Raw genomic sequence first — 26,759 nt, 5'->3', positions numbered from 1 at the left:
AATGATAGATGCTTATTGATTAAAACATGATTAAATAAGAAGATCTTGGTGTAAAAGAAAAACAGAATTGTGAGTGTTTGCGTCTATTCTCATCAACTGTGAGTGTTTGCAGCTGCACCAGGTCAAACCAATAACGATCTTTTCTTGTTATCATTATTTAACAGAATTTTGCTCATTTGTCTCGCTCCTCCTCGGCTTGGATGGAACATCCCGTGTAACACAACCAAAACTGTGTCCTTCAGCTGTGAATTGTTGCACAACGTGCAGTCGGTGCTCCTCTCTGTCTGTGTTTATGTCTGCCAGACAAAGCCTGTGTGTCCCGCTTTGATCCTCGGCTGACGTGAGAACACACACACACACACACACACACACACGCACACGGTGGCAGCTCTTCGTGTCTGTTCCTGCAAATGCAATCATTTAGCCCTAATTAAGTGAGCCATCATCAAATTAGTCCAACAGTCGGCTCTGCACTCTACGCAGGTATTGGAGACTGCGTCATCGTTGTCAGCCGGGGTGGGGGTGAGAAAGTTTTCCCGCCTCACACAGTTCGATCTCATTACGGATATTGTGCGGCTCGCTCCTGCTGCACGGTGTGCGGCTGGGTCGAGTCAGCGACAGGCGGACGGTGCTGGTGGCTGATGAGTGTGAAAAGATAAAGAATTCTCTGGATTTCTCCATTGTCACGGTGTCACCGATGTGGAAGGAAACACTGCCATCTAGAGGCGATGGTATGCATCAGCGTCCATGGTTTTTGTGGGTTGTTTTTTTGTTTTGTTTTGGGGTTTTTTTAGCTTGCAGCAATTACATTCTTTTCTTTTCTTTTCTTCTTTCTGACTGTAATTCAAAAATCCTGCAGCCTGCTGTGCTTTTGTTACCTTGTCAGCTCGTTCTCACAACTCAACTCTGCCCTTGAACTCGCTCCGCTGCCGTGTTTTGTGCCTGTGAGCTCAGTTTTTAAGGACTAACTAAGGACTCGGCAAAGATTTTTGAGAGCTTTCCAGGTCCTCTCCGGGGGCAGTTTGGCTGCCTCCCCCGGTCTTCCCACACAAGGCCTCCCTCCACCTTTGCAGGAGTGCTGTGTGTAAGCCGAGCGCTCAGAGGTGGTTTGAAGTGGTGACCTGGAATGTGGAACTGAGAGGAAGCTGCCCACCACAAAAAAAATACATCTGTTTGCTTTAAGTTCCATTTTTTATTGAAGTAGTTAAATTATTTATTGCTTCTGCCGTTTTCTCTCAACTTTTAACATGTATGTTCAATATAAGAAGGAAAAGAAATGTTCCGTTCTGTAAGTGAAACAGAACCTTCCAGGGTGCTTCCAGCTGAGAGGCGGCTGGTCAAGAGTTAACAGCCTCTTTTGTTCTCAAAGTATCAATGCCAGTATTCAAGACTGAACCGACCGTTGGATTAGTTTGAAAGGGATTAAAGAAGAAACTGACACAAAAATGAATTGAATCCCCCATAAAAAGGCTGCAGCGCTTGTACACAAGTGGATGACCTCTCTCCATTCACCATCCCCGTGTGCTAGTTAGTTTACAAGAAGTCAACCATCTGATCTTTTTTTTTCCATCATCATCCCTCATATCTTTTGGGTGGGGCTGTAAACACGTTTGCACTGCTGATCAAACTTGCAGTCGCAGGGGAATCTCTGGCTTCATCTTTTGAGTCTGGGTGTCTGCCCGCCCTCCACGAGATCGTCGGGGAAGAAACAGACGCTCTCCACGCAACAAAGCGAGAGGAGGTGATGGATGGTGATTTGAAAAGAGTGCGGGGAGCAGCCTGTCCTCTGAGGTGTCATGCGAGGTGCCATTCGTTTGCGATGACGGCGGCAGATGCTCACAGCTGGATCATTAGCGGCCGCTGCTCACACCTGTAGGGACTTCTGATGGACTTTTCATCTTCGCACCTTTTGCTCTGCCGCGCAGGGCCGAGGACGGTCCAGCATCCCGCAATGATGACGTGCCTATATGTAGCACCACACCTCTGCATATTTCTAGAATAATCAAATGTGACTGAGGAACGTAATAGGAGGCTGCAGATTCATAACGTCTTGAGTAATGCGTCGAGACGGCACGCCGCGTATTCGCTTCCAGAGGAGCTTTTCAAATGAGACACTTATAGAGGAGAGAAAAAAATGCATTATTAGCAGTCATCAGTTCCTGCCAAGCCGGTGGAGACAGACGCTGAAATGTGACCCTGGTGCTGCACATACTTTTGAAATCCTTGTTGCATAGCAACGTATCTCTGCAGCTAAGCTGCTCTCCGCCGAGGAAACAACTGTCATTTTCCCTTTAAGGGCAGTTTCACGCACACAGAACTCACACAGAGAAAATATACCATAAATGTCATTCTGTTTGAGGAGTGCAGGCCTCTTTATCTCCCCTTTTAGATGACTGTGTCATTTTCACACGTCCATGACGATGTCAAAATGACAGTTGTGTTCTAACACTGAATAGCAGAAGTACAGCAAAAGAAAACAGGTCCTATTACATTTAAATGTGTGCAATATGGCTGGCTTACATGTATTTACAAATATAGTTTTGTCATCATTTTTAATGACTGAGTTTACTAAGAGGCTTTTCGGGCAGTGGCAGCACTTAAATGTAATGGTCATTCAACAAATTAGACTTTGTTCCACTTCACATTTCACTTTATCAGCACCGACGCAATACAGCAGTTTATTGTGAAACAACCTCCCACGCAGCCAGCATCAAAAGGGCCCCGACTAAACACACTGTGGTTATTAAGTCATGTCAGAGCGAGGAGCCTGCATGTGCATTTCAAAGAAACACGGTGACAGACTCTAAGAGGAAGAGGAGAAGAATCTTTTGAAATAGTTTCCTTCCACTAGTTTGGGAGTCTCTCTTGAAGGTTCAGTGCATTTTGCAGACTGGGGTTTGCCATGCACGTTGGTGTCGCTGTAAAGATTACGTAACACAGAGTTCCAGCCTAAAGTCTTTTAGTAATTGAGCCAGAGCCATATCGAGTTACGCTCTGAATGTTCTGTTCTCCCTTAATTCACAGAAGCCCCAACGTGGAGGTAATTTCTACAAAAAAATAAATCATCCACAATCTGATGCAAACGCCTACAAGAGCTTCTTAGTCTAACGCTGCAGAGGGCACAGAGAGAAATTGGAAGGTTTAGTTTGGTGCAGTTGCTTAGTCACACAATCAAACATGAGGTAAGGCAAACTGGGTACTGACATACATCAGATGTGTTTGTGTTTCACCATCAGTCTTCGATTTGCAAAAGCAAATATCGGGATAATTACCAGGGATACTGAATTCCACTATTCAAACAGTGCTGGCTCTGGCCAAAAATAGTTTTCTAATCATTATAAACAACAACCTGCCAGCTGCTGATTTACACACTCACAATCAACAGCCAAATTAGCTCTTACACAGGTACAGCGAGTGTGATTCCAGGTGTGCATTTAGCACACACACACACACACACACACACACACACACACACACACACACACACACACACACACACACACACACACAGATGCACCCTCCCTTGCATACATCTCATTCCCATCTGTTCGTGCATGCAAGTAAGCAGTGACGTTCGCCAAACCACATACTGAGAATGCACTTGCCCGTCTCTTTCTGCCACGCCTGTGAGGGGGCATAGTTATCTCAGCACACCTCAGTGCTCTTTCCCACAAGAGCACTCTTCATTTTTTCAGGCCGTGGCTGGATAATTGTCTAAAGTGTGAAATAATGCCCTCCTGCAGCTGCACCTTTTCACACAGCTTTCTGTGTTGTTCTATCAAGTCTGTGTTTGGGTTTTGTATGTTAGCTTGCAGAACATTTGCAGATTTAACATCATGACTTCAGCTTGAATATTCAAGTTTGTCATTGTTTTCAATTTTTGTCTGTGATGGCATTTTCCAGAGATTCTGCAACTTACATTTTCACTGGAATAAATTGATTCAGCCAATTGCCAGATAATGAGACTGTAAATGCTTTCTGAAAAAGTATTATGATGTCTACTTAAAAATGTACTCGTGCCCAAGGTCCAGACACTGCAGATGGGCCTGCATTAATATGCATTGTACTTTTAGTAACATTCAATCATATTACATTTCTTCAAGACTCAGCTGTATCGTAAGTGCTGCATTTCCAGTGGAAAGTGATAGAACACCTTGAGATTTTAATACATGATTTTGCTGAGGGCAGCCTTTTCCCTTTCCCTTTTTGAAAGAAGGCCTGGTCGTACGTGTGGGTGGAGAAAAGATTTTTATCAGCAATATTCTGCATGATAGAACTGCAGAGCAAACACGTTGCAATTATGAAAGAGCTTACAAAACACAGCACCTGTGGACAATGGAATGTTGCATAAATATTTTTGAACAAAAAATATCTATCTATCTATCTATCTATCTATCTATCTATCTATCTATCTATCTATCTATCTATCTATCTATCTATCCTGTTGGTCCAAATGTGGTACTTTGACGCCCTCAAGTGGACACAGAGAAATCACCATTTCTTATTTATTATCATTATTTTTATTCGTCGAAGTCGTCTATCCCATATCAATTATTAATAATAAATATGATTAGTTTGCTAAATAGCTATCCGCCTTAAAATAGCTATCAGTCTTAGATTTTTTAGATCAGTATGACCTCTTTTAAATATTCCAAAGGAGAAACTTTCGCAAATAAAACCATAAAAAGTGTATCGATATCAAGAAATAACAATACAAATACAGAAATAAATCTAATTAAAAACAAAACAAACATTTAATGGACCCCCTACTAAGAATATAAAATAAAAAACAAACAACAACAATTATTTAACCTTTAATAATTAAGTCAACTATGCATGTTAGACTCGTCAAACTCGTCTGTCAAACTCACAAAATAAAAAAATTAATGTGAATATGTCGCTGCCTGGACAGTTTCAACAGTATCCTAATAATCACTGCCGTGTCGTAACATACGGGGGAACTGCTGCTCTGCCCATTTCCGGAAACAAACCCTACTGCGCATGTGCCACATTCAACGGCTACGGCGCCAGAATGGGACCTGAAGCCGGAGTTGCGTAAAAAGGGAGCCGTTCCCGAATTTAACGGCGAAACCGCTGGGAGAAAGAGAGAGAGAGGGAAAAAAAAACGTTCTTACTCTGACTTCGAAGATGGTAGAAGGCCCGGGATGTACCCTGAACGGAGAGAAAATCCGCGCAAGAGTCCAGAGGGGACAGAAAGTGAAAGAGTTGCGAGGGACGCTGGTGAAGTCTGCGGCAGTACGTTACGTCAGCTCGTGTATTCCTCTCCCTCCGCAGCTAAACCGGGCTGCTCAAATTGCAGCGTGTCCGTTGTTGTCGCTAACCCGTTTGGTTCTGTCCGCAGGGAAGTGGCCCCGGGGGGAAAGCCTTTCACGGATTTAATGGGTGCCAGTACACTGGTGTCGACACTCTGGGCAAGGAGCTCTTCATGTACTTTGGCCCTAGAGCTTTAAGGTGATGAATTCTACTGAGGACTTGTAAATGTACAAAACCGACAGGGCTGATGAAAATAAATTGTCTGAATTTTTCTTTTTCTTTTTTGTGGGAAGGTGTTTTTCCTCAATAGTTCGAGGGCTGTTATTCAACACGTCTGTGTGTCTGTGATCATTATGCTCACCATTTGACCCATTAGTATTTGTAGTGGAAGAGAGTGTGCAGAGTTTTTTTTTTTACAGCAGGGTGCAGCATCATGTTCAGGACATTATGCTGTGGTTCAGATCATTTTTTAGTGAATTGCTGTATCAAAAATAGGAAAAAAGTAAAAATTTCATTTTCTTTATGAGAGTGATGGTTCTTAGCTCCCAAATAAAAATTTCATTTTATTTTATTTTATTTTATTTATTTATTTATTTATTTATTTATTTTAACAATAGTGCACTCACATTATGCCTTTTCTTTTCTCACTCACACTTTTCAGAGTCCACTTTGGCATGAATGGATCAATGCGCATAAACCCCGCCGAGAGGAGTGGCTCGGCACCGGCGCTGGAAGTGCACCTGACTAACGACGTTGTGTGCTTTTATGACAGCACTGTGGAATCAAGGTAACGGGGACAAGCGGGGAGCCTCGCCCAGATTGAGGTAGATTGAGGTGACGGGAGTTCACCTTGGGGGTGTGAGGCTCATTTAGCGTGTCCTACATTATGCTGCGTCTGACGGCGGTGGCTGGTGTTGCATGAAAAACGCCGTCTCGTTGCACTGACATTTGTCCTGTGCACCGACTGTAAGATCATTGCGTACCTTTTTCGGCCAGACAGACATTTATTCTTCGCCGTCTGACGCCTCACCTCTGCTGTCGAGGCCCGTCGACAAACACGCTGGAAGATAAGATGATACATGGCAAACACTATTTGAGACTGTAATGCCTCAGAAATAGAAAATGCAACAGTTGACCATCCAGCAGCACCTGCCGTGTATATATATATATATATATATTTTTAACCGATGTCTCCTGCCCCTGCTAATGCCCTTCTCCTTGCAGATTGACAGAGGACAGCGAGCAAAGAGTGAGGGCCACCGAGTGTCTGGACGTGTGCTCCCCCAAGTTCAGTTTCTCCCGCTCCGTGGAGGCCGTGAGGTGCCGGAGCAGCAGGATGCTGTGCGACGTCCTCCTGGACCAGGGCGTCATGCCGGGAGTGGGGAACATCATTAAAAACGAAGCCCTGTTTGACTCGGGCCTCCACCCAGCCGTGACGGTAGGGAGAGAGAGAGAGAGGGAGAGAGAGAGATGATGAACAGCATTCAGCAGAGGAACAAAGACAAGGGTACAAAGTCGGCTCGCGCAGAAAAATAAGGTTAAAGTCTCTGTGTTATTGAGTGATGCGTTCGAGGGAGGAGGGCAAAACGAAGACGTGCGGTGCTGCGCGGATGAGGCTCCCAGCTTGTAAATTTTTTTTTTTTTTTTTTTTTTGGAGCATCCAAAGTTATCATGCATGACCTACGTATATTCTCTGTAACTAATCTAGAAAAAAAATGGCAGTATTTTAAAGAAGCGTTTCCTAGAATTGGTTGTAAGTGGATCTTCCAATTCACTCCAAGGCATTTCTTCAAACTGTGTGCTCATGGATGAGGCCTGTAGGTGTCCTGAAAGAGCTATTAGAGTAGTGTGCTGTGTGTGTCATTATTTAATTTATAAACACTGTGTAAGCCAGAGTCAAATTTCACATCTGCCCGCCCTGCGTATGCTGGGGATTTTTCTCCATTGCATCATTTCAAAATCCAACTTTTTCTGTTTTTTTTTCTAATTCATATTTGATGTTTTATTCTTTATATGCTCGCATTATTGATTTGTTGTGTCTGCGTCCTCGATGCCTCTGTTTTGCTAATGAGCAGCTGCGCTCATACGCTTTGAACTGGAACTAAGCGTGACAATTCTTACCTTCCAGGTCCGACAGCTGACGGACGTGCAGGTCCAGCACTTGGTGAAGATGACGCGGGATTTCACTCTTCTTTTTTACAAGGTGAATTGATCGGCGCGGTAATTGCATTTTGTAACGATCCCAAAATTCCAAACCTGTGTGTGCACAAGGTGTGAAGAAAATTAGCCTCAGGTGTTTTTCTGACACCTCATTGAAGTGGACTGAAAATGGATGTATTCTTGAAGGTGCGATGTTTGAGCAGGTCAGCCAAAGTCAACTCCGACTGTCCAGAGAGTAGATGAGATGCATCGTCCTGTGCAAGTGGAACATGAGAGTAAAGACCCTTTTTCTTTCCCCCCCCCACGTCTCCCTCTGTCATCCACTCCTGCTGGTCTCGCTCATCTTTATCAGTGCCGCAAATCTGGCTCCGCTCTCTACAAACATTACAAAGTCTACAAGCGTCCCCAGTGTGGCCAGTGCTCCCATGTCATCACTGTCTGTCGCCTAGGAGACAACGGCAGGATGACTTACTTCTGCGAGCGCTGCCAGAGAGGAGATCCCAGCGGGCTTGACACCAGGTAAACGTCCTCGCAGATCCTCTGCACTTTGTGCTGTTTCACTGTGCGAATGGTGGCTTCAACCACTGGCATACTGGGAGCTCCACTGGATTGAAAAGGCTGAAAAAGAACACTTGCTATGCATCCCCCCCTACATTTTAATAAAGATATGAATAATCAATGCCATATATTCTACTCCACTTTATTTAAATCAGGATAAATATACATTGGCTGATGCTATGTTTGATTAAACTACATTTAAGGAACCCAGCAGACAAATATAGTCCAACTGTGTTAAATATGTCTCTGAGTTTTAGAACCCATTGCAGATAAAGATCCAATTTGTCGTCAGATTTTTATTTATTTAATTCCAGACTCCAGTGGTGCCGCCTAATAAAATCTGTAACCTAAAAAATGTTCCCTAGAATCAGCATATTTAGCCCTCTGTTTATAGTTCTCTGCAAAAAGCACCCCCCCCCTTTCTTTCTGCTAAAACTGATGCTTTGTTAGACCTTGAAACAAAGCTCCTGTGGAAGGTAGAAAGCACGCTTGGCTGAGTTCACTGTCTACATTATTTTTGAAAAGTTACAGTTACAAAAAATATCGGGAAAATGACTTGATTTGAAACATATTTCTTTTCTAAATGATTTATTTCATTGTCACATGTCCAACCACCGCAGTAAATCGTCCATTTATGATGAAACCCGTCGCAATCAGGCCCCTCACACAAGTAAAAACACAACGGACGTGAGCCGGCGGTGGGCGATAACGCCACCGAGCACCGGCGATGAGGCGAGGTGACATTTTGCAGAAAGTTTTCAAATCCCTTTAGATTTACACGTACAAATTTAGAGAGGCCATCTTTGCAGGCAGATGGGCTTGGCAGGGAGTGGGAGGTGTTATGTGTGTGTGTGTGTGTGTGCGCGTGTGCGTGTGCGTGTGCGCGCGTGTGGGAATTAATGCGCATACAAGTCGGTGTTTGCCAGCCAGGGCACCGGCTCAGCACCTCCTGGGCTGTGTTTGTGCAGAGCTTTGTGAGGGGTTAGAACCTAAAGCCCTTACAAGGCATTACACAGCTGATAAAGCAATCTGTGACAGGGGTCCCACCAGAATGGCGGGCTTCGCTCCTCGCGCTGGGAAGCGGAGATCTCGCTCTTTGTTAAACATGCCGGAGCTCCGTGTCACCGCGCTTACGGGTATGTTCGGAGCGGTCGGGTGAGACGCTCGGCGGCGCCTTCCCGCTCGTCTTTGAGAAGATTGGTGCGGTGGGATCTGTTCGTTCACCTCCATTTGTTGAGTCAACAAGTGTGCTGCGTTTATTTTTGTTGGCATTTTAAATGGGGTGAGCAAGACACGACCCTGGTGCGTTGGGAGAGCCATGCCTATAATTCACTGTCCAGGTGGCAAAAGCCATACAAGCCCATCACAAACAGACCAAACAGAGGGTATTTATTCTACTGACTGGTCATTAGAATGGCTGAGGAGTTTGTCTATGATGTGCTAATTTATTTATATAATTCCAAAATCTCCTTTTACCCTAATTTCAACATAATCAGCATTTTGTATTTGCAAAGCAACATCAAAACAATTAAAAAAAAAAAATCAATTTTATTTATGTATGACTAAAAGAGTCCAGTAGCATCACTTTAATATTTCTTGTTGTGTTTATTGATTCATCCAGCAAACTGCCTGTCAGAAACAGTCTGATTGGCTGGGCTTACAGCGAGAGAGCCAGTGAAAACGTGGCCAAGAAGGAGGAAGAGGAATGGGCCTGTGGTGTGTGCACTCTAATCAACCAACCAGCAGCCAAAGCCTGTGACGCCTGCCTCACTCCCCGACCAGAGGGTGAGTCACGCTGATGCTCTCTGCCAATGAGGGTTCAGGCGGCCTTATTTCCTCTGTGCAACATCGCCTAGGGATGCAAATGATCGATTAATTCATTAATCGTTAGTGGATTGACTTTATCGATCAATTTTTCCAAAAAAAAAAAAAAAAAACTAAATTTCACAATGAAAAATGTGTAAGAAACTCATTATTTACCCCTTAAATAATGTTGAAGGTCCAATGTGAATCATGTTTACATTAAAGAACAGCAGAAACACCCTAAAAATGTATCCTCTGACTTTGAGCTGACTTCTAATAGGTCACATTTCAGCTTTAAAAACAAACAAACAAACAAACACAAAAAAAGTTGAAAAAAGTTTAAAGGTAACCTGTTTTAGGTATATTATGACCATCACATTATCTACAGGTGAATAGCTCTTTTCTGCCACTTCACTGTTATAATAATATCAACTATTCGTATAAAAATTTAAAAAAAAAAATAATAATAATTGCTACTAATTTAATCAATTAAATTCTTAATCGAGAATTAATCGATATTCAATTGTTAGCATCCCTAATCCCTATTGTTAGCATCCCTAGTCGAATAATTCACCTGTTATTTTGTATTATAGCTTGTTTTCAATGGGGAATATGCCCCCATTTGCAAATGCATCACTTTTAAGCTGATCTAACAGCTTTTAAGAATCACCTGGTGTATTTAATGCCGAGCGTGATTAGAAGGATGCCTGTAGTTTCACATTAAGTCCTGCATTTGGGACTTGACTGCATCGTCTTAGGAAACAAAACAAAACAGAGTTTGGATGATGCTGAGCTCTGCAGTTTAGTTACACACCTTGCTCAACTTAAGGTGTCCATGGGGAGATAAAAAAAACAAACAACAAAAACAGAATATGACTATTGATTCTAGCTTGAATTGTAAAAACCATAAATCAACAGTTTTGTTTTTGCTTCTTTCTTTATTTACTTTTGTGCGTGATTTCAAACTGCACAATTCATTTTGACAGATGTGCACACTGGTATTTAAATGGCTGACATTCACAGCTAAAAGTTTCATAATGCATAGCGCACATTTATTTTACTTTTTTTTTCAGAGAAAGTGGGCACACAAAGGCACACAGTAATGTCCCGGTCTGCATTTGACCAATGAGCTGCTTCGCTGAAAACAGCTGGGGGTTAAGTGCCTTGCTCAAGGGTACTGCACAGTGATGGCCGTCTTTAACGGATACTTACTCACCGTTAATGGCGTCGGCGGCTCCCCGGCTGCTGAAATTCATTTGATTTTAAAACCGATATTAAAATGAGTTTTCCAGTAAGGGCGCCCTCAGCACAAAAAAAGGGGGGGGGGGAATCACATTTATTTGGATGTCACTGCAGCCGTCTGTCGCTCTCCGCTACGTTTTATGGCAGCTCGGATCCAACAAGTTGCATTTTTATGACGGCAGCCTGCGCTTCACTTTGAGCCGCAGCTGCTGAACATAAAATGAGATATAAATGCACTTCTTTTTTTTCTTTTTTTTCACAGTCGACAGACACGGCAGTAGCGCCGAAGCGTCGGCCTTCGCCGCCGATCTGATCCGATACCCCTGCAATGCCTTCCGGAAGCCGCAGGAGGAGCTCAAAGTCAACTGGAGGTCCTCGTTCGGGACCTCCACGCTTGTTTTCTCCGATCTGAGCGAAGCGCGATCCCCCGCCGCCGGTCATTTCAATTCCTTGGCGTCGGAGCGAGGCGTACATCATGAACGCAGCATCCGCCAGGGGACAACGAGCCCCAATTATGCCTCTGGCGGCCGCCGGAGGCAAAGTGCCGAGCTCTCCGGCGGGGAACCGACGGCCTCCTGCAGTCAGCCGTCGAAGAAAAGGAGGATTGATCGCAGCCCCTTCTGCGGCAACGACAACACTCAAAATGGAGCCCCCGACCCGCGGTGAGTGAACCGCCGGCTCCGCTGCTCTTGAGTGAGTTCACAGCGAGACAAGATTTTTTGCATTCTTTAAAGCTAACAGTAAGTGTGTCACGTTTGGAGATTTTGAAGAAGAAACAGCGACATCGGGTGTTTATGTTTTAGAGTGCAGCGTCTTTCTCTCCCCCTCCTGAGCTTGCCAGGTGAGCTACGGTGGCCTGCGTACCCAAACCGGGATACACTCATCCACCTTCTTCTTCATTGGTTTATTAGAAGCAACGAGCAGATACCCTAATTACAAAACACACTGCCAGGTGGGCTGGATTGTCCACTCCAGGCTTCCATAGAAATATGACCATGCAAGATGGCAGCGAACTGGTAGCAAGACCCTTGCTAGATGTATTTTCTTGTATGTCTATATATGGAAACCGTTATAGAGGAAAACCAAATTACTTTTACTGTACTGTGATTATGCACTTTTATTAATGCATTTTATCGGCAGTACATTCTGTATTTAACAATATAAAAATCCTAAATCTGGCCAAATATTACACACTGGACCTTTAAGGAGACAAGTGGGATGAAGAAGGTTATGACTAATATTCAATGTGGCGTTGTTAAGAAAACTGAAGACAACAACAACACACCTTGCCAGCCCGGCTCTGGAGGTTTTTCACTCTCTAATAAGGGTTTTTTTTTTCATGAGGCCATTCCTTCTGCCACGTGCAATTTATTTCGTGCTAACAAGCTAAGAAGTTTCTCCTCCTCCGTCAGTGCACGCAAGACGGATGCAACCGGCCAAAAAGCCTCGACGCCTCCGAGTCCCGGCGTCCCTTGTTGTGCGTCCCATCGGCGCCCCGCCGTCCTCAGAGTGGTCCACAAGGAGGGCGAGAACAAGGGCCGACAGTTCTACTCCTGCTCGTTCCCCCGGGAGAATAAGTGCAACTTCTTTGAGGTGAGAGGAACCGTCGCCGTTGTGTCGTAGGAACACGCTTTCCCTCAACCCCTTCAGCTCGGCGACGTACGTCAGCACTGACTGTACGTTTCTATTTTTTTTCGTGAACGGGACCTCAAAAATAAGCTAACGACGCCTCATTTTCTCTGTCGCAGTGGGCCGACTTGCACTTTCCCTTTTGTCACCATGGGAAACGCTGCCTCATGAGAACGGTGCTGAAACTGGGACCCAATAATGGGCGGAATTTTTACACCTGCAGCCTTCAAAAGGGGAAGCAGTGCGACTTTTTCCAGTGGGCTGAAAAAGGGCCGGGGGCGTCCATCCTCCCCGGTTGTTAATGTGTTTGGGCAACAAAAGCATCGACTTCCAGGCGAAACCAGGACGCACGAGTGTTTACACTGCGTTCAAGTTTATTAGGCACTTGCATTCTATTTAATCCATAGCACCAGTGAACCATGACTGTGTATTCTGAATAATCTATGTACAAATAATTTTCATCAACAAATTGCACAAAAAAAAAAAAATGTTGTCATCGCTTCTACGCTTTCATGTTTTAATTCCTGAATTAAAGACAAAGCATTGCTGGGAAAATTGTGCATGTGCATCCAGCGTCCTTTGCTTTTATTAAGTACAAAAATAGTAATTAAGAAAATGCACTGTTCAAAAGCAGTCCACAGACTTGAGCAGCGGTTGGCCCGACTCCGAGTTTGACACCATAAAGTGAAACTGAGCGAGGCCTGGGGCTTTGTTGCAGGCAGCACCTGCAAGATCCAAGGGGGGGGGAGAGAGGAGATTTTAAAGGTAAAAATAAAGTGTTATGTCTTCAATAGGTTAATTCAAACCTTTTATAATTCCCACAAGTCACAAGAACACCTGCTCTCCTTGATTGGCGAGTCGCACTGAATGAATCGATGTCCATTTGCAGAGGCGCGTGGAGAGAAACCTTGGCGTTGCTTCTTCTTTTTACCAAAGAAAGAGAAGCTGCACCTTGGCTGCCACATTCTTGCCATGAGGGCAGAGCGATTAATAGTAAAGAACACATTGTCCTCTGGCTCCTGCAGAGGCAGCCTGTCAAACTCCAGATCAGGAGACACTTTAATAAAGCTGTGGTCTTACGTGTGCAGTCAAAATGAAGGGATACAGATCGAGCTGCGATGCCTTGGAAAACCTCTCATGATTTCTGTCATTACAGAGCTGCAGAAAGTGTGTCACAACTTGCACTAAATGTATAACACACACAAATACACACAAAATATCCCTCCCACCCCACCCCCATTGGCTTTTCTTCTGTATTCTTTATTTTGCAGCACTTCAGTGTTCGCACTAAGTCCTGTTTGTTTTGTACTGGCTTTGCACAGATTAACATTTTCACGAATTCTAATTCGCTGATTCTTCTTCCAAGCTCCTTTCCAGACTCGCACTGCTTCACAGAAAATAAGGGATCTTCTACTTTCAATTCATTGACAGAAAAGCTGACAGTGGTGTGTGCAGCGCAACATAAAGGTTTAGATCTCCCAGTAACGTGCTGTCGTCTCGGTCTCGTGCTGGCAAAATGTAAACGGCGAGACAGTTTAGACAGTTTAAGCTGCCATTCAACTGGAACATTCACACTTTTTTGGCCGTGTGCAACCTTGCCAGAGAACAGCGTGTTCTGCACTAAGTACTGAAACGCTGAACAGCTGTGTGTACTCAAATTCAGAAAAGGCCAAATCAAGTTCACCTGTTCGAAATGAAAAAAAGTTAAACGCAGTTTAGGTGCATTTTGACATGGCATGCGGGAAATATCAGTGATCGGTGATTTGTGAGTCATGTCAAATTTGATTGTGAAAATTATGTGTTTCATGCACCGTTCAAAGCCAGACAGCAAAACTTCTAATCAGCCGTCTGGTGATGCCTCGTTCTCAAAGGTTTGATGCTAGTTTTGTTTCTGTTCTTTTTTTTTTTTTTTTTTTTTAACCCCCACTCGAAAGAAAGTCCGCTTCCCTGCGAGGTGCCCGTTGCCTTTCACGGCATCTTCACACGGCGTCGCAGTGAGCGTCCGCACTCACCGTAATGACCCGTCACGTTGGCACAGATGATGGCTCCAAAGAACTGCGGGTGATGCCTCTTGATTCTGCCGATGGCGGTCTTGCAGGCGACGGACGGGTCGGCGCCTGCCCTCATCAGCTCCACGGCCAAGTAACTGTTAGGGTGATTGCACGCGGTAAGCAAGCGGGGGAGGATAACGAGCGGCGTCGGGGCCGGCCGCCAGGATGATGACAGGGCCCCGAGATTATGGCGAGGGATAAATCTGACGCGCGCCGACCTCTCCGCTTCGCGAATTAAAGGACGGAGCTTAAAACCGGGATATTTTTTCACGGGCGCCGCTCGCCGTGCGGGAAGAGCTGCGATATTTAAAAAGAAAACAAGGAAAGGAAAAAGGAATAAGTTGGTATCACAACGCCGGCTGTCATTATCTCCAAGTGGGCTTGGGTCAAACTGGGCTCTACGTCGCTCCTGAAAGCTTCTGGCTTTTTAAAAAAAAAAAGTTGTCAAGCCAAACTGGATGATTTTAATTGGTGTATTTAACTTTTTTCTTTCTTTTTTTGAAAGGGACCAACAAACACGAATCAAATGTTGCCCCTAGTTCAATGTGAAAAAAAAAAAAAAACATTTTGAGAGTTTTAGAAACAAATATTTGCAACAGAATGAATACAGCCGCTTATACCTGGACACTTTCTGAAAATAGTTTTTTTTTTTTTTTTTTTCACCAATTCATCAGGGTCTGAAAAGCACAAAAAAAACCCCAAAACAAAACAGAAAAATAATCATCAACCACTCAGAAAATAAGCAGTACTGAGCAGTGGCAGCCTGCCTGCAAATGCAAAGCTGAGTCAAGCTTCACAAAATGTGCACTCAAACTATCCAGGATAAATAGATTTTTTTTTAAAAATCATCCTTTCTGCTCCCGTCGTATTCTCTCAGCCGCCCGAGTGAAATATTGCCTCTTCACTGGAATGGTGGGGGGAAAAAAATGCTGACAGTTTGGGGGCAAAGTAGTCGCATTATTTATAACGCTATTGTCACAGCTTCAGGAAAATGTTTGCGACAAAGATTGGCTGCTTAAAAAAAAAAGAAGCTGCTTGTCGTGGGCTCTTTTCACAAATGCGCCATTTCCCTGAACGTCCCGGGGCTCCAACCTGCCGGTAGACCAGGGGCCGCGTTGGGGCAGCCGCAATGCTGCTGAAATTCAGCTGGAACGCAGGCGTTGCAACGGGGTAGTTGGAAAAAAAAAAAAAAAGAAAAGAAAAAAAAGTGGAATCAAAGTTCTGCAAAACATCTGCAGAGGAACTCCCTGCGCTCCGTCTGTCACACCTGCACACGACTCGATGTGCGCTGGGACGGATGGATGCGGCGCTTTCAAGGAGAAAGTATTGTGTTTCAGTCGCGTTGGTTGATTTCTCGCAGCCGCGGCGCAGCCTTAACCGCTGATCTCTGGCATCACGCAGCTGTGGGCAATCAAGGGCACTTACGAACCGAAGAGAAACACGGCTGCACCGTCAATCAAATTCATGGAGCTGCATTTATTTTTTTCTCTATTGGATCAGTCGGACGCGTCTTAGGTTTCTGGCTCCACTTGCAGCTTATGGAGATAGAAAAAACAATATCAATAGGTGGCGCTCACGAGGCAATTGTTCCTGAGGTTTCTGAGTCAGATAAATTGGCAAACAAAATAAATAAATGTTGAAGTAGTTCGGATGTTGACCCTTGTAGTCGTGACTTTACCCTGCACAGATTTTCCTGGTCTTCTTCCATATGTAATGAAGGCGACTGATGTCCGTATATTGTTCTAATATCAAAGATCATGTCCCATTATTGTGGAAAAAAACACAACCCTGGTAAAGTGACGGGTAAAAATATCCTTATATTTTATATTTTGATAATATCAAAAATCCACTCCTAATTGTTGAGGGGATAAAACAATGCTGGAACACTGAGAGGAAAACAATGAGTGGAACACCCTCCGGAGGGCTTTTCAGACGTTTTAATTTTTTCGTGGATTAAAACGCAGCAGATGAGTTACGCACCTTGGCAGGAAGCGCATCATGACATCACCGTCCCCAGTCGCAGCAGCGCCACCGGCTGAGCTGTCAGCGTAGGCACCTGCTCCAACAATAGGAGAGTCCCCGACTCGACTGCAGGACAGCAACAAGACCAGAGGTGACACTGCACACAGTAAAACCCCTGTTCCATCCTCCTACGTTGATAACGTTCATTTAACGTAAAGTCACATCCGACGCCTACGCACGGCTTCAAGGGAAGCGCAACAAAGGACGACAAATTACACAGCAACACAAAAGCGGCGATGATGAAGGAGGCCGTTTCCAACAGCGCGACCTCTGCGGCGAGCAGGCATCTGTCTCCGCAGGTCACCCATAAACAATAGACAGCAGGCAAAATCCCACTTTGGGGAATAACATTAATTATGTGAAAGTGGGACAGATAGAACGCTGCTCCCGCTGACCCACATCGTCTGATGGTCTCACTACAAGCCCGGCCTGTCGGCGACACCGTTTTAAACTTCTTGCTCGTGCAATTTCACTACATTGAAGCCGCAGATTAGAAAATGAGACAAATTTGACAGGATCTAAAAATAACCTTTCCTTTCTTTTTTTTCAAATGGAAGGCATTTTTTTTTCCCCAATTTTTTTTTTTTTTGTCTTCCTGGCTCCCTCATTAAAAGCGGCCTACCCTGGGACTTTGTGCGTTAGTCCATTTGTCGACGTGCCAGCCGCCAGGTGTCCGTCTTGATCGAGGGCGACCATCCCTGGTGCAAAGACAAAAGGTTTTAGCGTTAAACCGCCGGACGCCGTCAGGGCGCCTTGGCACTCACCTGAGTGACGGCTTTAACTGCTCAAGGCTTTTTACGAGCAACGCATCAAAAAAAAATTTTTTTACTGGCGCGGCCACAAGTGTCTTGATCAATTAACGGGAAATACTGTGTTTTTTGTGGGGGGTTTTTTCACCCCGTCGTTTAATTGCAAGGACACATTCCGGCCCTAAAAGCTTAAATGCTCCCTGCTGACGTCTGCAGTGTGTCGGTGTCTCTGTCCTAGCATTTGTGATGAGGACAAACACAATATAATAGTGCGACAGTTGGAGAGGTGATAAGACACTAACCGTGTCTCACTTGACCCAACTATGTCTCTGTATGAATATTCACTTTTGTGTGTACACTTCATTTACGGCAGATCTTATTGAGGGAGGGGAGGGGGGAGGGGGGGGTGAAAGGGTTTCTGTTCTTTGAGTGTTCTGTCGATTATGTCTATGAATGTCTGTTGATTAAAATGAAAAGTCAATATACAAATTGTGAAGGGAAAAAAAATCAACCACCACTACTTGAATGAAACCCAAATGATTGCTGGTGTTGAATAGCAGATGGATCCTACCGATAGTGTCATGGGAGCCTCTGTTAGCGTGCCTGGAACTATTGCACGCAGTCTCGGCTCTCCTCGGTTTGTAGGGTCCACAGGACTTAGTGGAATCTGGAAACACATTCTTTTGCCAACAGAGAAAAAAAAGAAGTATATATACGTGCGTCACTCTCTGCTTTGTGCCTTCAAATAATGTAAGAACAAACGAACAAGCCAGGCGAAGGGTGTTCTCACTGGCAGTGGTGGTTGGAATTCTGTCTCTGGGGCTTCAACAACCACATCAACCAAAAGAAGAAAAAAAAGGTCTCCGTTTAAAATCCGACAGCTGATCCGTACATCCATTTTCTATCGCCGCTTCTCTGGCACTTAAATATCAAATTTTATGAAAAGTCAAAGTAAAGGTTTTTCCTTGTCTCTCCAACCAAAGATGTCTTCCTCGCTCTAATGTGCGGCTGACTTTAACAGCTGGGCCTGTAGGGAGGAGTGAGAAGTTCACTCTCATTACCAAAAATTTGCAGTTCAAGTCAGAGAGGGCGGACCCGCGCCTTGACAAAGAAGGAACTTAAATGTCAAAGAAAAGGTTTCCATTTTCAAATACAAAACATCTGTCTCAGTTTTCTCAGGGCCATCAATAAATCAAAGTTGGGATCAAGCCGTGTGCTTTATGAAAGTGCCTGTGCATTATTAATAAAGTCTAATGTGTTATATTTCATCTCATGAGAGTGTAGATAAAGCCTCTCTTTCTGTTGTAGGAAGAAAAGAAAAAAATCACGTTCAGCGATGTGCCCTTGGCGATAATTTGAAGTTGTACAAAAACAGACAAAGCGGCAGAAAAGATCCAGACGCTTTCAAGAAGTACTGCCAATGGCTTTTATCGCAGCCACTATTTTCTGGATGTACCAATTGTTAGAACTATGATTGAATTCCTCACGAGCTCCCCACTACTTTTTTTATAACTTTCATGCAAAAAAAGAAAAAAAAATCCTTCTTCTTCTCATCCGACTATAAATTGTGTCTCGAGCCCTTTTGCTTCCTCTATTTCTCTTCTGGCAGCAGCGTGTTTGTGATGTCACAAAGGGCACTGCTGGCTATCTCACCTCTCACAGGTCAGTGACGACGCCCCAAGCGGGTATGTGTCGTGTCGCCAGAGACTTCCTGGTCCAACAAACCCTCGGTTTAGGCAAAAGGCCAAAAACCAAGCAACAGGGTGAGTAGGGCCACAAACAGCGGGCTAAATGTCCTGGTTACTGGCGATACAAGGCTATCCCAGAGAGGTTATTGACACAGTTATTTTAGGAACAGACATAAACGCTGCCAGTGAAAGGTTTATTTTCTCCAACCGACATGTCTCTCTCCTCGAAGCAGCGTGGCTGGAACCAACAACAGACGGGAGAGAAAAACACTCTTCGACTCACTCACTCACCTTTCGATAATTAGGTTGGCAGTTGCTCTTCAGCCACTGTGAGAAGATGGAGCGAGATTTGCCGGTGGTCAGGTCTTCGGCGACAAAGCCCATGTCTTCCGCAAACACAGAGGCTGTAACGAGAAAGAAAAAGAGAGCTTCCTAAAAGCAGCTGCGCGCTCCACTCGTCCTCTTCTTCCACTAATTTCCTGCTACTTAAAAGCAAATTAAAAGAAAGACTAATGTTTACTGAGACCATTCTTCTGATTCAAGTGACCCAGATAAGTATCTCTAAATCAGTCGTCCAGAAAATCGGCCGACGCGCCGCAGCCTGGCGCTCCTCACTGTGGGACAGCTTCGAGTCAAACAGCTTTGTTGGCTTGACCGATTTCCCCATTATTGCAAACATATGCACCGGAGACTTGGAGCACGTCAGTGCTCAGCCACGCTAACGACCCCACTTAATGCATATTAATATATACGCAGCGTGCCTGATATAAGGCAATCTTTCCAATGCTGCCTTTGCATTGTGATTGCTCAGATCACGTCAACAGTTTTATATTTTTCCTTCGCTGTGTATCACTTACAGCCATTTTTTTTTAATATATGCAGCTCGCGGACTTTAGAGATGTTTTTTCTTTTCTCCCCTCAGCAGCTCCACAATGCACAGCAATTTCCCCACAACGCTTGTTTTGATGAGCAAATGTGGCTATAGATGCCACAATTTTATTTTTTTTTACTTTGGATAATGTGGGGGGAAGAAAAACACACACACACACACACAACAGATGGCCTGAAAAAAAAAATACATTGTGGAGCCTATAACTGATGCAAATTTAAGAGTCCAGCTATGAAGGTTTGTGTATTTTTGATAGACAATTAAGATTTTCTTTTAATCTAAGAATTTACTTTTCTCATATTCCACTTGACTGCAATTAAGGGATATTGTTGTGCATCCAGTATGTTGTAAAAAACAATTTATTTATTTTTTTACTTTATTTCATTTTATGTCATTATAGACCAAATGTTTACACAAAATGTGATGTCTATTGTGTAACGTTACCATCTGCTGTGGTACTATTGTGCTTTCTTGTGGCCGTTAAAATGTTGTAGTAAAAACAAAGCTGACAAGAAAATACACAGTGAGGGGGGGGTCAGTGATCCGCTCTACACTCGTGGCTCCATTTACACGCAACAAAGTGGCCAGGAAGTGAGAGTTTCCCACGGGAGATCACCAGATGTGGCGGCCGCTGATCTGCTCGTACCCGACTCTCCGACCAGCATGGTGTGTTGGGTCTGCTCCATCACGGCCCTGGCCACTCCGATGGCGTTCTTGATTCTCCTCAGATCTGCGACAGCGCCCACCTCCATTGTGTCGCTGCTCGGAGAGAATCATGCGCATTGATAGCGGTGTGAATTCATTATTAATGTACATGTAATATTTATGTGGAACTCGCGGGGCTATTTCCACCGCGCGTAAATCCAGAAACTTCACTTCTTGTGACAGATTTTACGAGCTGCATTATGCAGAAAATATTTATTTACCATGAGAAAATCGGACCGCGAGTCCAAAACTTTGACACTGGGGGGGGAACTTGCGCTCGCAGAGCTGGGGTATAAATTCTATAGGTGTCAACTGTCACGACGGTATTGCTTGCCTCTGGCTACGCTGTATGCAGCGCAGCACTCTCTCTTCTCAAATACAAAATTGCCAGTGAGAGACCAGAACAATGCAATTTTTGCAGCAGAGTGGACTGCGGAAGGACGACATACAGCCTGCTGCTTGCTTTTTATCTGTCATTACACGCTGACATTTGCCTCCAACGGAGGCCATAAGTGTTTGCACTTAGGGGATGTGATAGCTGGGAAGCTCTCAGACGTTAAAAGGCTTTTAATTAAAGCTTTATTAAAGACAGCCAAGCTAGAAAGGTCAAGCTGTTATGGCTGTAAATGTTAGCGGAGCTAAGACGGCGTCGGCCCAAAGAGGACATGGCACCTGGCAGCTGCAGGTACTTCATTAGGATGGTCAAGATGTCATTTCTAACTTTATTCATAGTGTGTCTGTTTTTTTGCAGCAACGTCTTTTCTTCTTTAGAAATCATATGAAAGAAAAAAAATTAAACAATTAAATTGGGCTCCTTTTATTATTCAGCAGCAGTTAATTTAAGGCGCTGCACATTTTATTACCAGTAGCCCACATAACCCGTTAATCTCTTTCAGCATTAGAGCTCAGTTTGAAGCTGATGTTTTACCCGTTCATGATCATGGCGTCCAGTGTGGTCTCCCCCGTCTCGTCCGGGCTCCCGCCGTAGCCGACGCTGCCGTCACACTGCTCCATTTCACACCGAGCACAGCCTGCCTCCACGGCATCCAGCACGGAGCCGCCCCTCTGCAGGGTGCTCCAGGCTACGACACAGTCAGACATGACGGCACAATGTTCAGCACACGGTGTACTGGACGCTCCGGCGCAGCATGCAAGGTAAATACCCTAAAACGGTCAAAGAATATCTGCGATGGTAAAAGTAACAAAGTCTGAATTGTAATCTGGCTCACAGCAACATGCGCGCACTCAATGAGGGAAAACCCACAGTTTGTTCATCTCACACATCTATTTTCCCAAGCTCAAGGTTAACAAATTTTTATCCAACCTCAGTTCCTTTTAATTGGGACAAAAACAGAATGTGACTACTGCAAGCTTCCCATTTAAATCAACAGGGTTTTTTTTTTTTCTTCTGTTTAAAAATATTGTTTTCATTCATTTTCTGTTTTACTCCTAACTGGCTTTTGCAAGAGTGTAAAGTGGGCTGTGAAGCAGGTGTAATAACAAACTGTACCCTTAGCCAGGTTAACGACAAATCTAAAGCTAGTTCATATCTGCAGCATCTATTTATTGTTAGATAATGTGTGCTGCTGATGCATCAAATCATTAATATAAAAATTCTCCTAGTGTCAAGTAATCATTTTCAAATCAAACAACTATAAACTTTTCTCTGGACACTGAGCTTCAGCATTGTATTTAATGTGATGGATAAATACCTCAGTCTGTTTGCACAGTTACTCATTGAGATGCGAGACCCTGGTTCAGACGAATCAGAAGATGACCACTGCGATGGATTCCTAATAAACGAGGCCAACAAGCTGACGAGCATTTGGCCACTGATCCCCCCAGAGTGCCAGTGTGGGATCAAAATACCAACTGGTGCCACTTGCGCCAGCCTGCCGCCAAAACCTTGTGCTGCCTCACTGTACTGAGTAGGATGCTACCCCCCTCAGATTACTCCTTTCCAGACACCCATTTATACATTTTGGTCGCCTGCCATTTGTGCTGAGTGCTTTCCTCTCTGGGCATGTTGTGCTTTCTATGGGGCCTGGAGTTACAATCTTTCTCACTTAAATCATGCGGCATAAAGAGCAGATGAGATTATCCAACCATTGTCAGCTACTGCCGTAAACCACCCGGGAGAGGGGGGGAGGGACAAGATTTGCATGGCTGGATCAATAGCAGTGGCTCACGGGCTACACTTTCAAAAAATCTATTCAGCCAAAAGACAGCATGATGCATTTTTCACTTTCCTGTGCACCTGAGGAAAACACGGGGCACAAACGTCAGAGAAATGAAAGGGTGTCCATCTATCAACTGCTGGTGAGACTTTTGAGGCAAACTTACTCTCCCGCAGTTATGATTCGTTGCTTGAGATTCTTCTTTGGAGACGCAGGGAGGTGCGAGCTTGAAGCCTCCATGACAGATGAATCACACGCACAGCGCTGAAATATTTTCACTTTTCAGAACATGCCCAATGTGTCACGCTGAAGGAAATCAAAGAGGGGACGTACACCTAGCAATGAATCTGTCTCCGTTCAGCTCACTTCATCTCCCGAAGCACAACCAACTTCAACGGAAACTCCACAGGAGTGAAAGAAAAAGAAGGACTACACGGGGCCAAATAACCCCAGGCAAAATGTTCAAATCACAGCGCGTGGTCGTTGATTCGTTAATTGGCTGAAAAATTTAATTTGCCATCCAGTAGTCAGTAATCGTGGCGGTTACCTTGAGCCTTGTGTGTGTGACGGGCTGATGGACAGATAACTTCTGACATATTAAGCTGATAAACTATGAAAACGCTAAGTCTTTTATGAATGTGTTGTCCCTGATTGCATCAGGCCAGTTTATCATGGACAAAATAAAGAAATGATAAACAAGTGTGTGTGTGGGGGGGGGGGAACCCTCCCAGCATGTCAATGCTGTTGAAGATGTGACATTTCACGTATAATCCGTTAATAAATATTGTAAGAACTGCCTCAGGCAGGAGGACGTTATCTAAACTGTCTTCCTTTTAAATGCCAAGTTCTGTAATATTTTCTCAACATACTCCACCTGTTTACTTTTGCATGGGGGAAAAAAACATTTTAGTCTCACCTGATGGCCTCTATTACTTCCATTTAATCAAATTATGAACGCATCAGCTAAGGAACCAATGAAAATTGTAAAAGGGGAGAAACCTTGAAGGTGGCAGGGCAAACCCTCAGTTTAACGGAAACTTCAGCAGTCCAGCTTGATACGTCATACTTCCACAGAAAGTTGCAATGTGTTCGGGAAAACGCTTTATCATTTCCAGTTGTAATAAAACCGCTCCTACTGCAATACCAAGGCCAAGTAACTTCCTGATTGTATCTTTACTTTATAATACCTTGTCCCTGTCTCTTACAGCAGTAGTCACCGCCAAAGGACACTGCTCGGAGCTTCTCAGGCTCTTTTCATACAGCGGAAACTTGGCCACTTCAATCGACAGACGCACATATTTGAGTGAAATGGGTTTGAAATGACAGGTTGGAGAAAAGGGGGATTCGGGTTCCCCCGAACAACTATTTGTGTACCCTGTCAGTCAGTCGACAGGTGGCACGAATCCTGAAATTGATTTGTGTACGATGCCGCGAGCGAGGTCATGTGGCCAGAGCGCGAGAGCGGGTCCAGCGACACCAGGGAAAGTGGCACCGTCGAGTCCTCCTTACCTGCCGCCGTCGCGTTCCCGAACGGCCACGTCGTGAGAACCAGAGGCAGCGATCCATGTCCGCGTTGAAAGAGCTGCGTCAAAACGAGTACGAGCGACAGCGGCGTGATTTTACCGGCAAACGGTTGAAAAAGCATAACGACGCGCGTGACTTGGTGAGTGGAAAAAAGACAAACAAACAAACAAACAAACAAACACCGATGTTCAGCAAACGGCAGTGTTCATGCCATTCGAAGGTAAGTTAAGGACTATTAAACGTAAATATCCATGCAGTCGAAGTATTAATACTGAGGTACAGTCCTTCGCGGTGGGGATGAAAACGCTTCCTGTTTTCATCACATGACTCGTGCTTCTTCTTCTACTACTTTAATGTAGTCCGACAGCAGCAGCAACACCAGTGTGTCACCGCCACCCTTCAGTCTTCCTGCACTTCTTCTCTTCGACCTTCAGTATAACGCGCTTTCTTCTTTACTTTTTTTTTTTAACCCCATTTCTCATGCATGTGTTTGAAAGTAACACATATTTTCACATATTTTGCATATTGTGCTCATAGATAAAATTCAGAGCACGGCAGGAAATGACTGGTCCCCAGAGTTGATTGGCTTTTAATTACGTTTTCATGGTAAACAAAAAAAAAAAAGATTTGATGTGACCTCGAGAAACCTTCTCAGGCTTTTCTTCTTTTTTTCTTCCATTGTCCGCCTTCACCATCTACTGCAAAGTGCTCATACTTGGCCACAACAGGACGGCGGCTGGAACCTGCCGCTATTGTGTGCCGAGCAGTGACTTTTTTCAGGAATGTTTCAGTTTGCCTTGGCGATGCCAAGAAACCAGGCAAAGCATTTGCAGCTTGAACCTTCAGCAAATCGTTGCTGCTTGTGCTTTCTGCAAATGCCTCTGCTAAGGTCAGGGTGATTGTGCTTGGCAAATGTCACCGAGCTGACAGAGCTGCCCTCGTTTCTCTCTTATTTGTTCAGTTTCGTCCTTTTTCTGCTGTTTGCTTGGAACAGATTCAACATGCATTTGCTCCATTGTCTTTATGGATCTCCTGCATGCCTGCTAATGGTTGAGCTTGGCTGTAGTTATCATTGTAGAGAATGATGTGATATGCCAGAGCTAAGTGAGTAAGTTAAGACACAAAAAATGGTTCTAATCCTAGGTTTGCTTGACGCAAACCGTATTTATTCTTTACCAGAAAATACATTTAAATATTCTTTGTGTCCATTGAAATATTATCATCACTTTATATATTTGTATCAGCAGTTGTAAATGTGGCTATATGAATCAAATAACAAACACTAGGTCAGATTACACCAATTTTCTGAGAGATGTTGTCCATTGTATTTGAACTCAATACACATGGATCCAAGCAAAAAGAGAATGCTGTAAATGGTGAACTTCTGATTAGAAGAACTTTACCGCCAAGATTGCGTAAGGTTGGAAGTTCCTATAAATTGCTGTGCCGCCACGAGTCTCATTGAATTGATGTTAACAAAATAGACAGAATACTTTAAACCCAGATGAAAGTTTAACGTCTGAGATCCCGTGTCCCAGTTTAGAGGCTCCTTCATCCGTGGTGGAAATTTCCCACAAAGGTTGGTCCTGAAGCACATCCCCAAATGAGCTGCAACATCTATCCAAAGCGAGATCTGTCTCATTGGGCTAAAAGTACTTATCCATTCTTTCTGAATTCTTAGCAGTAAAAAGTCTGTTGCCAAACCGGCGTTGAATGTCAATGAGCACATGATTACTTGTTTCTATTTAAAGAAGTTTGACAGGATGTTCTGTCGACTTCTTGTATCATTACCGTAGTGCTCTCCTTGCTATAGAAGGAGGACAAAAAAAAATCAGAAAGTGCAACCGCCTCTCTGTTGTTTGGTTTGTACTGCTTACATCACACACTGGCAGCTTTGCTTTAATATTTTCTCAACTTTTGTTCACAATTCACTTACAATTGCTTTTGACAAGATAAACACATTCCCTGTCTAAGGAAAAAAACAACGTTCAACCTTTGGATTGGGAGAATCCTCTGGAGAGTAGTTTGACATTAAAACCAGCAGCAAAGTATCATCTTCCATCATTTACACATTTAGACCCATCAGTCTTGCTCCCATTTTCTTCTCGTTCAGTTTACCTCCTGCTAAGACAGAGTTCATTGCCATAGAGTCGGGGGAACAAGCTGTGGCGGAATAAAGTTCTGGCATGCTATTCAAGTCGTACCATATGGCACTGCCTTGACACTTCATACCGCACGCTGAGTCCTCGAGTTTGTCTTTCAAGTTTGTCAAATAACATGTCCCAGCA

General features: G+C 44.2%; 2 protein-coding genes across 3 annotated transcripts; one reads left to right on the top strand and one right to left on the bottom strand.

Annotated features, from left to right (window-relative positions):
* Nucleotides 1-5,015: 5,015 nt before the first annotated feature.
* neil3 (nei-like DNA glycosylase 3) lies at nt 5,016-13,224 on the top strand. 2 transcript variants are annotated; one of them, XM_076048047.1, is made up of 10 exons: nt 5,016-5,246; nt 5,363-5,472; nt 5,936-6,061; nt 6,499-6,712; nt 7,403-7,477; nt 7,787-7,953; nt 9,614-9,777; nt 11,300-11,699; nt 12,450-12,630; nt 12,786-13,224. In XM_076048047.1, exons 1-10 carry the CDS (start codon nt 5,166-5,168, stop codon nt 12,966-12,968), a joined length of 1,701 nt encoding a protein of 566 aa, XP_075904162.1. In that variant the 5' UTR covers nt 5,016-5,165; the 3' UTR covers nt 12,969-13,224. The 2 variants fall into 2 exon arrangements, with proteins under 2 accessions (XP_075904162.1, XP_075904161.1); XM_076048046.1 differs by having other exon boundaries at nt 5,017-5,256.
* aga (aspartylglucosaminidase) lies at nt 13,222-24,807 on the bottom strand. Its single transcript, XM_076048048.1, has 9 exons — nt 24,457-24,807; nt 21,699-21,852; nt 20,712-20,824; nt 19,468-19,580; nt 18,060-18,168; nt 17,362-17,437; nt 16,698-16,805; nt 14,679-14,812; nt 13,222-13,391 (listed from the first exon to the last, which is right to left on the bottom strand). Exons 1-9 carry the CDS (start codon nt 24,590-24,592, stop codon nt 13,291-13,293), a joined length of 1,044 nt encoding a protein of 347 aa, XP_075904163.1. The 5' UTR covers nt 24,593-24,807; the 3' UTR covers nt 13,222-13,290.
* Nucleotides 24,808-26,759: the final 1,952 nt, after the last annotated feature.

The sequence above is a fragment of the Nelusetta ayraudi genome, unplaced genomic scaffold (assembly GCF_046127955.1).
Source record: "Nelusetta ayraudi isolate G7.1 ecotype Tasmania unplaced genomic scaffold, CSIRO-AGI_Nayr_v1 ptg000097l, whole genome shotgun sequence".
In the NCBI taxonomy this organism is placed as follows: domain Eukaryota; kingdom Metazoa; phylum Chordata; class Actinopteri; order Tetraodontiformes; family Monacanthidae; genus Nelusetta; species Nelusetta ayraudi.
The sequence above is the reverse complement of the archived record's forward strand: the minus strand, read 5'-3'. Positions and strand labels throughout refer to the sequence as shown.

Excerpts from the sequence above, each read along its gene's own strand:
- neil3 (XM_076048046.1), top strand. The coding sequence starts at position 5,149 with ATGGTAGAAGGCCCGGGATGTACCCTGAACGGAGAGAAAATCCGCGCA. Across the intron at positions 5,257-5,362 it reads CGCTGGTGAAGTCTGCGGCA|GGAAGTGGCCCCGGGGGGAA; the intron begins GTACGTTACGTC and ends TTCTGTCCGCAG. Across the intron at positions 11,700-12,449 it reads AATGGAGCCCCCGACCCGCG|TGCACGCAAGACGGATGCAA; the intron begins GTGAGTGAACCG and ends CTCCTCCGTCAG.
- aga (XM_076048048.1), bottom strand. The coding sequence starts at position 24,592 with ATGCTTTTTCAACCGTTTGCCGGTAAAATCACGCCGCTGTCGCTCGTA. Across the intron at positions 17,438-18,059 it reads AGGCTCCCATGACACTATCG|GGATGGTCGCCCTCGATCAA; the intron begins GTAGGATCCATC and ends TCTTTGCACCAG. Across the intron at positions 13,392-14,678 it reads CAACGTGACGGGTCATTACG|GTGCTGCCTGCAACAAAGCC; the intron begins GTGAGTGCGGAC and ends TGGATCTTGCAG.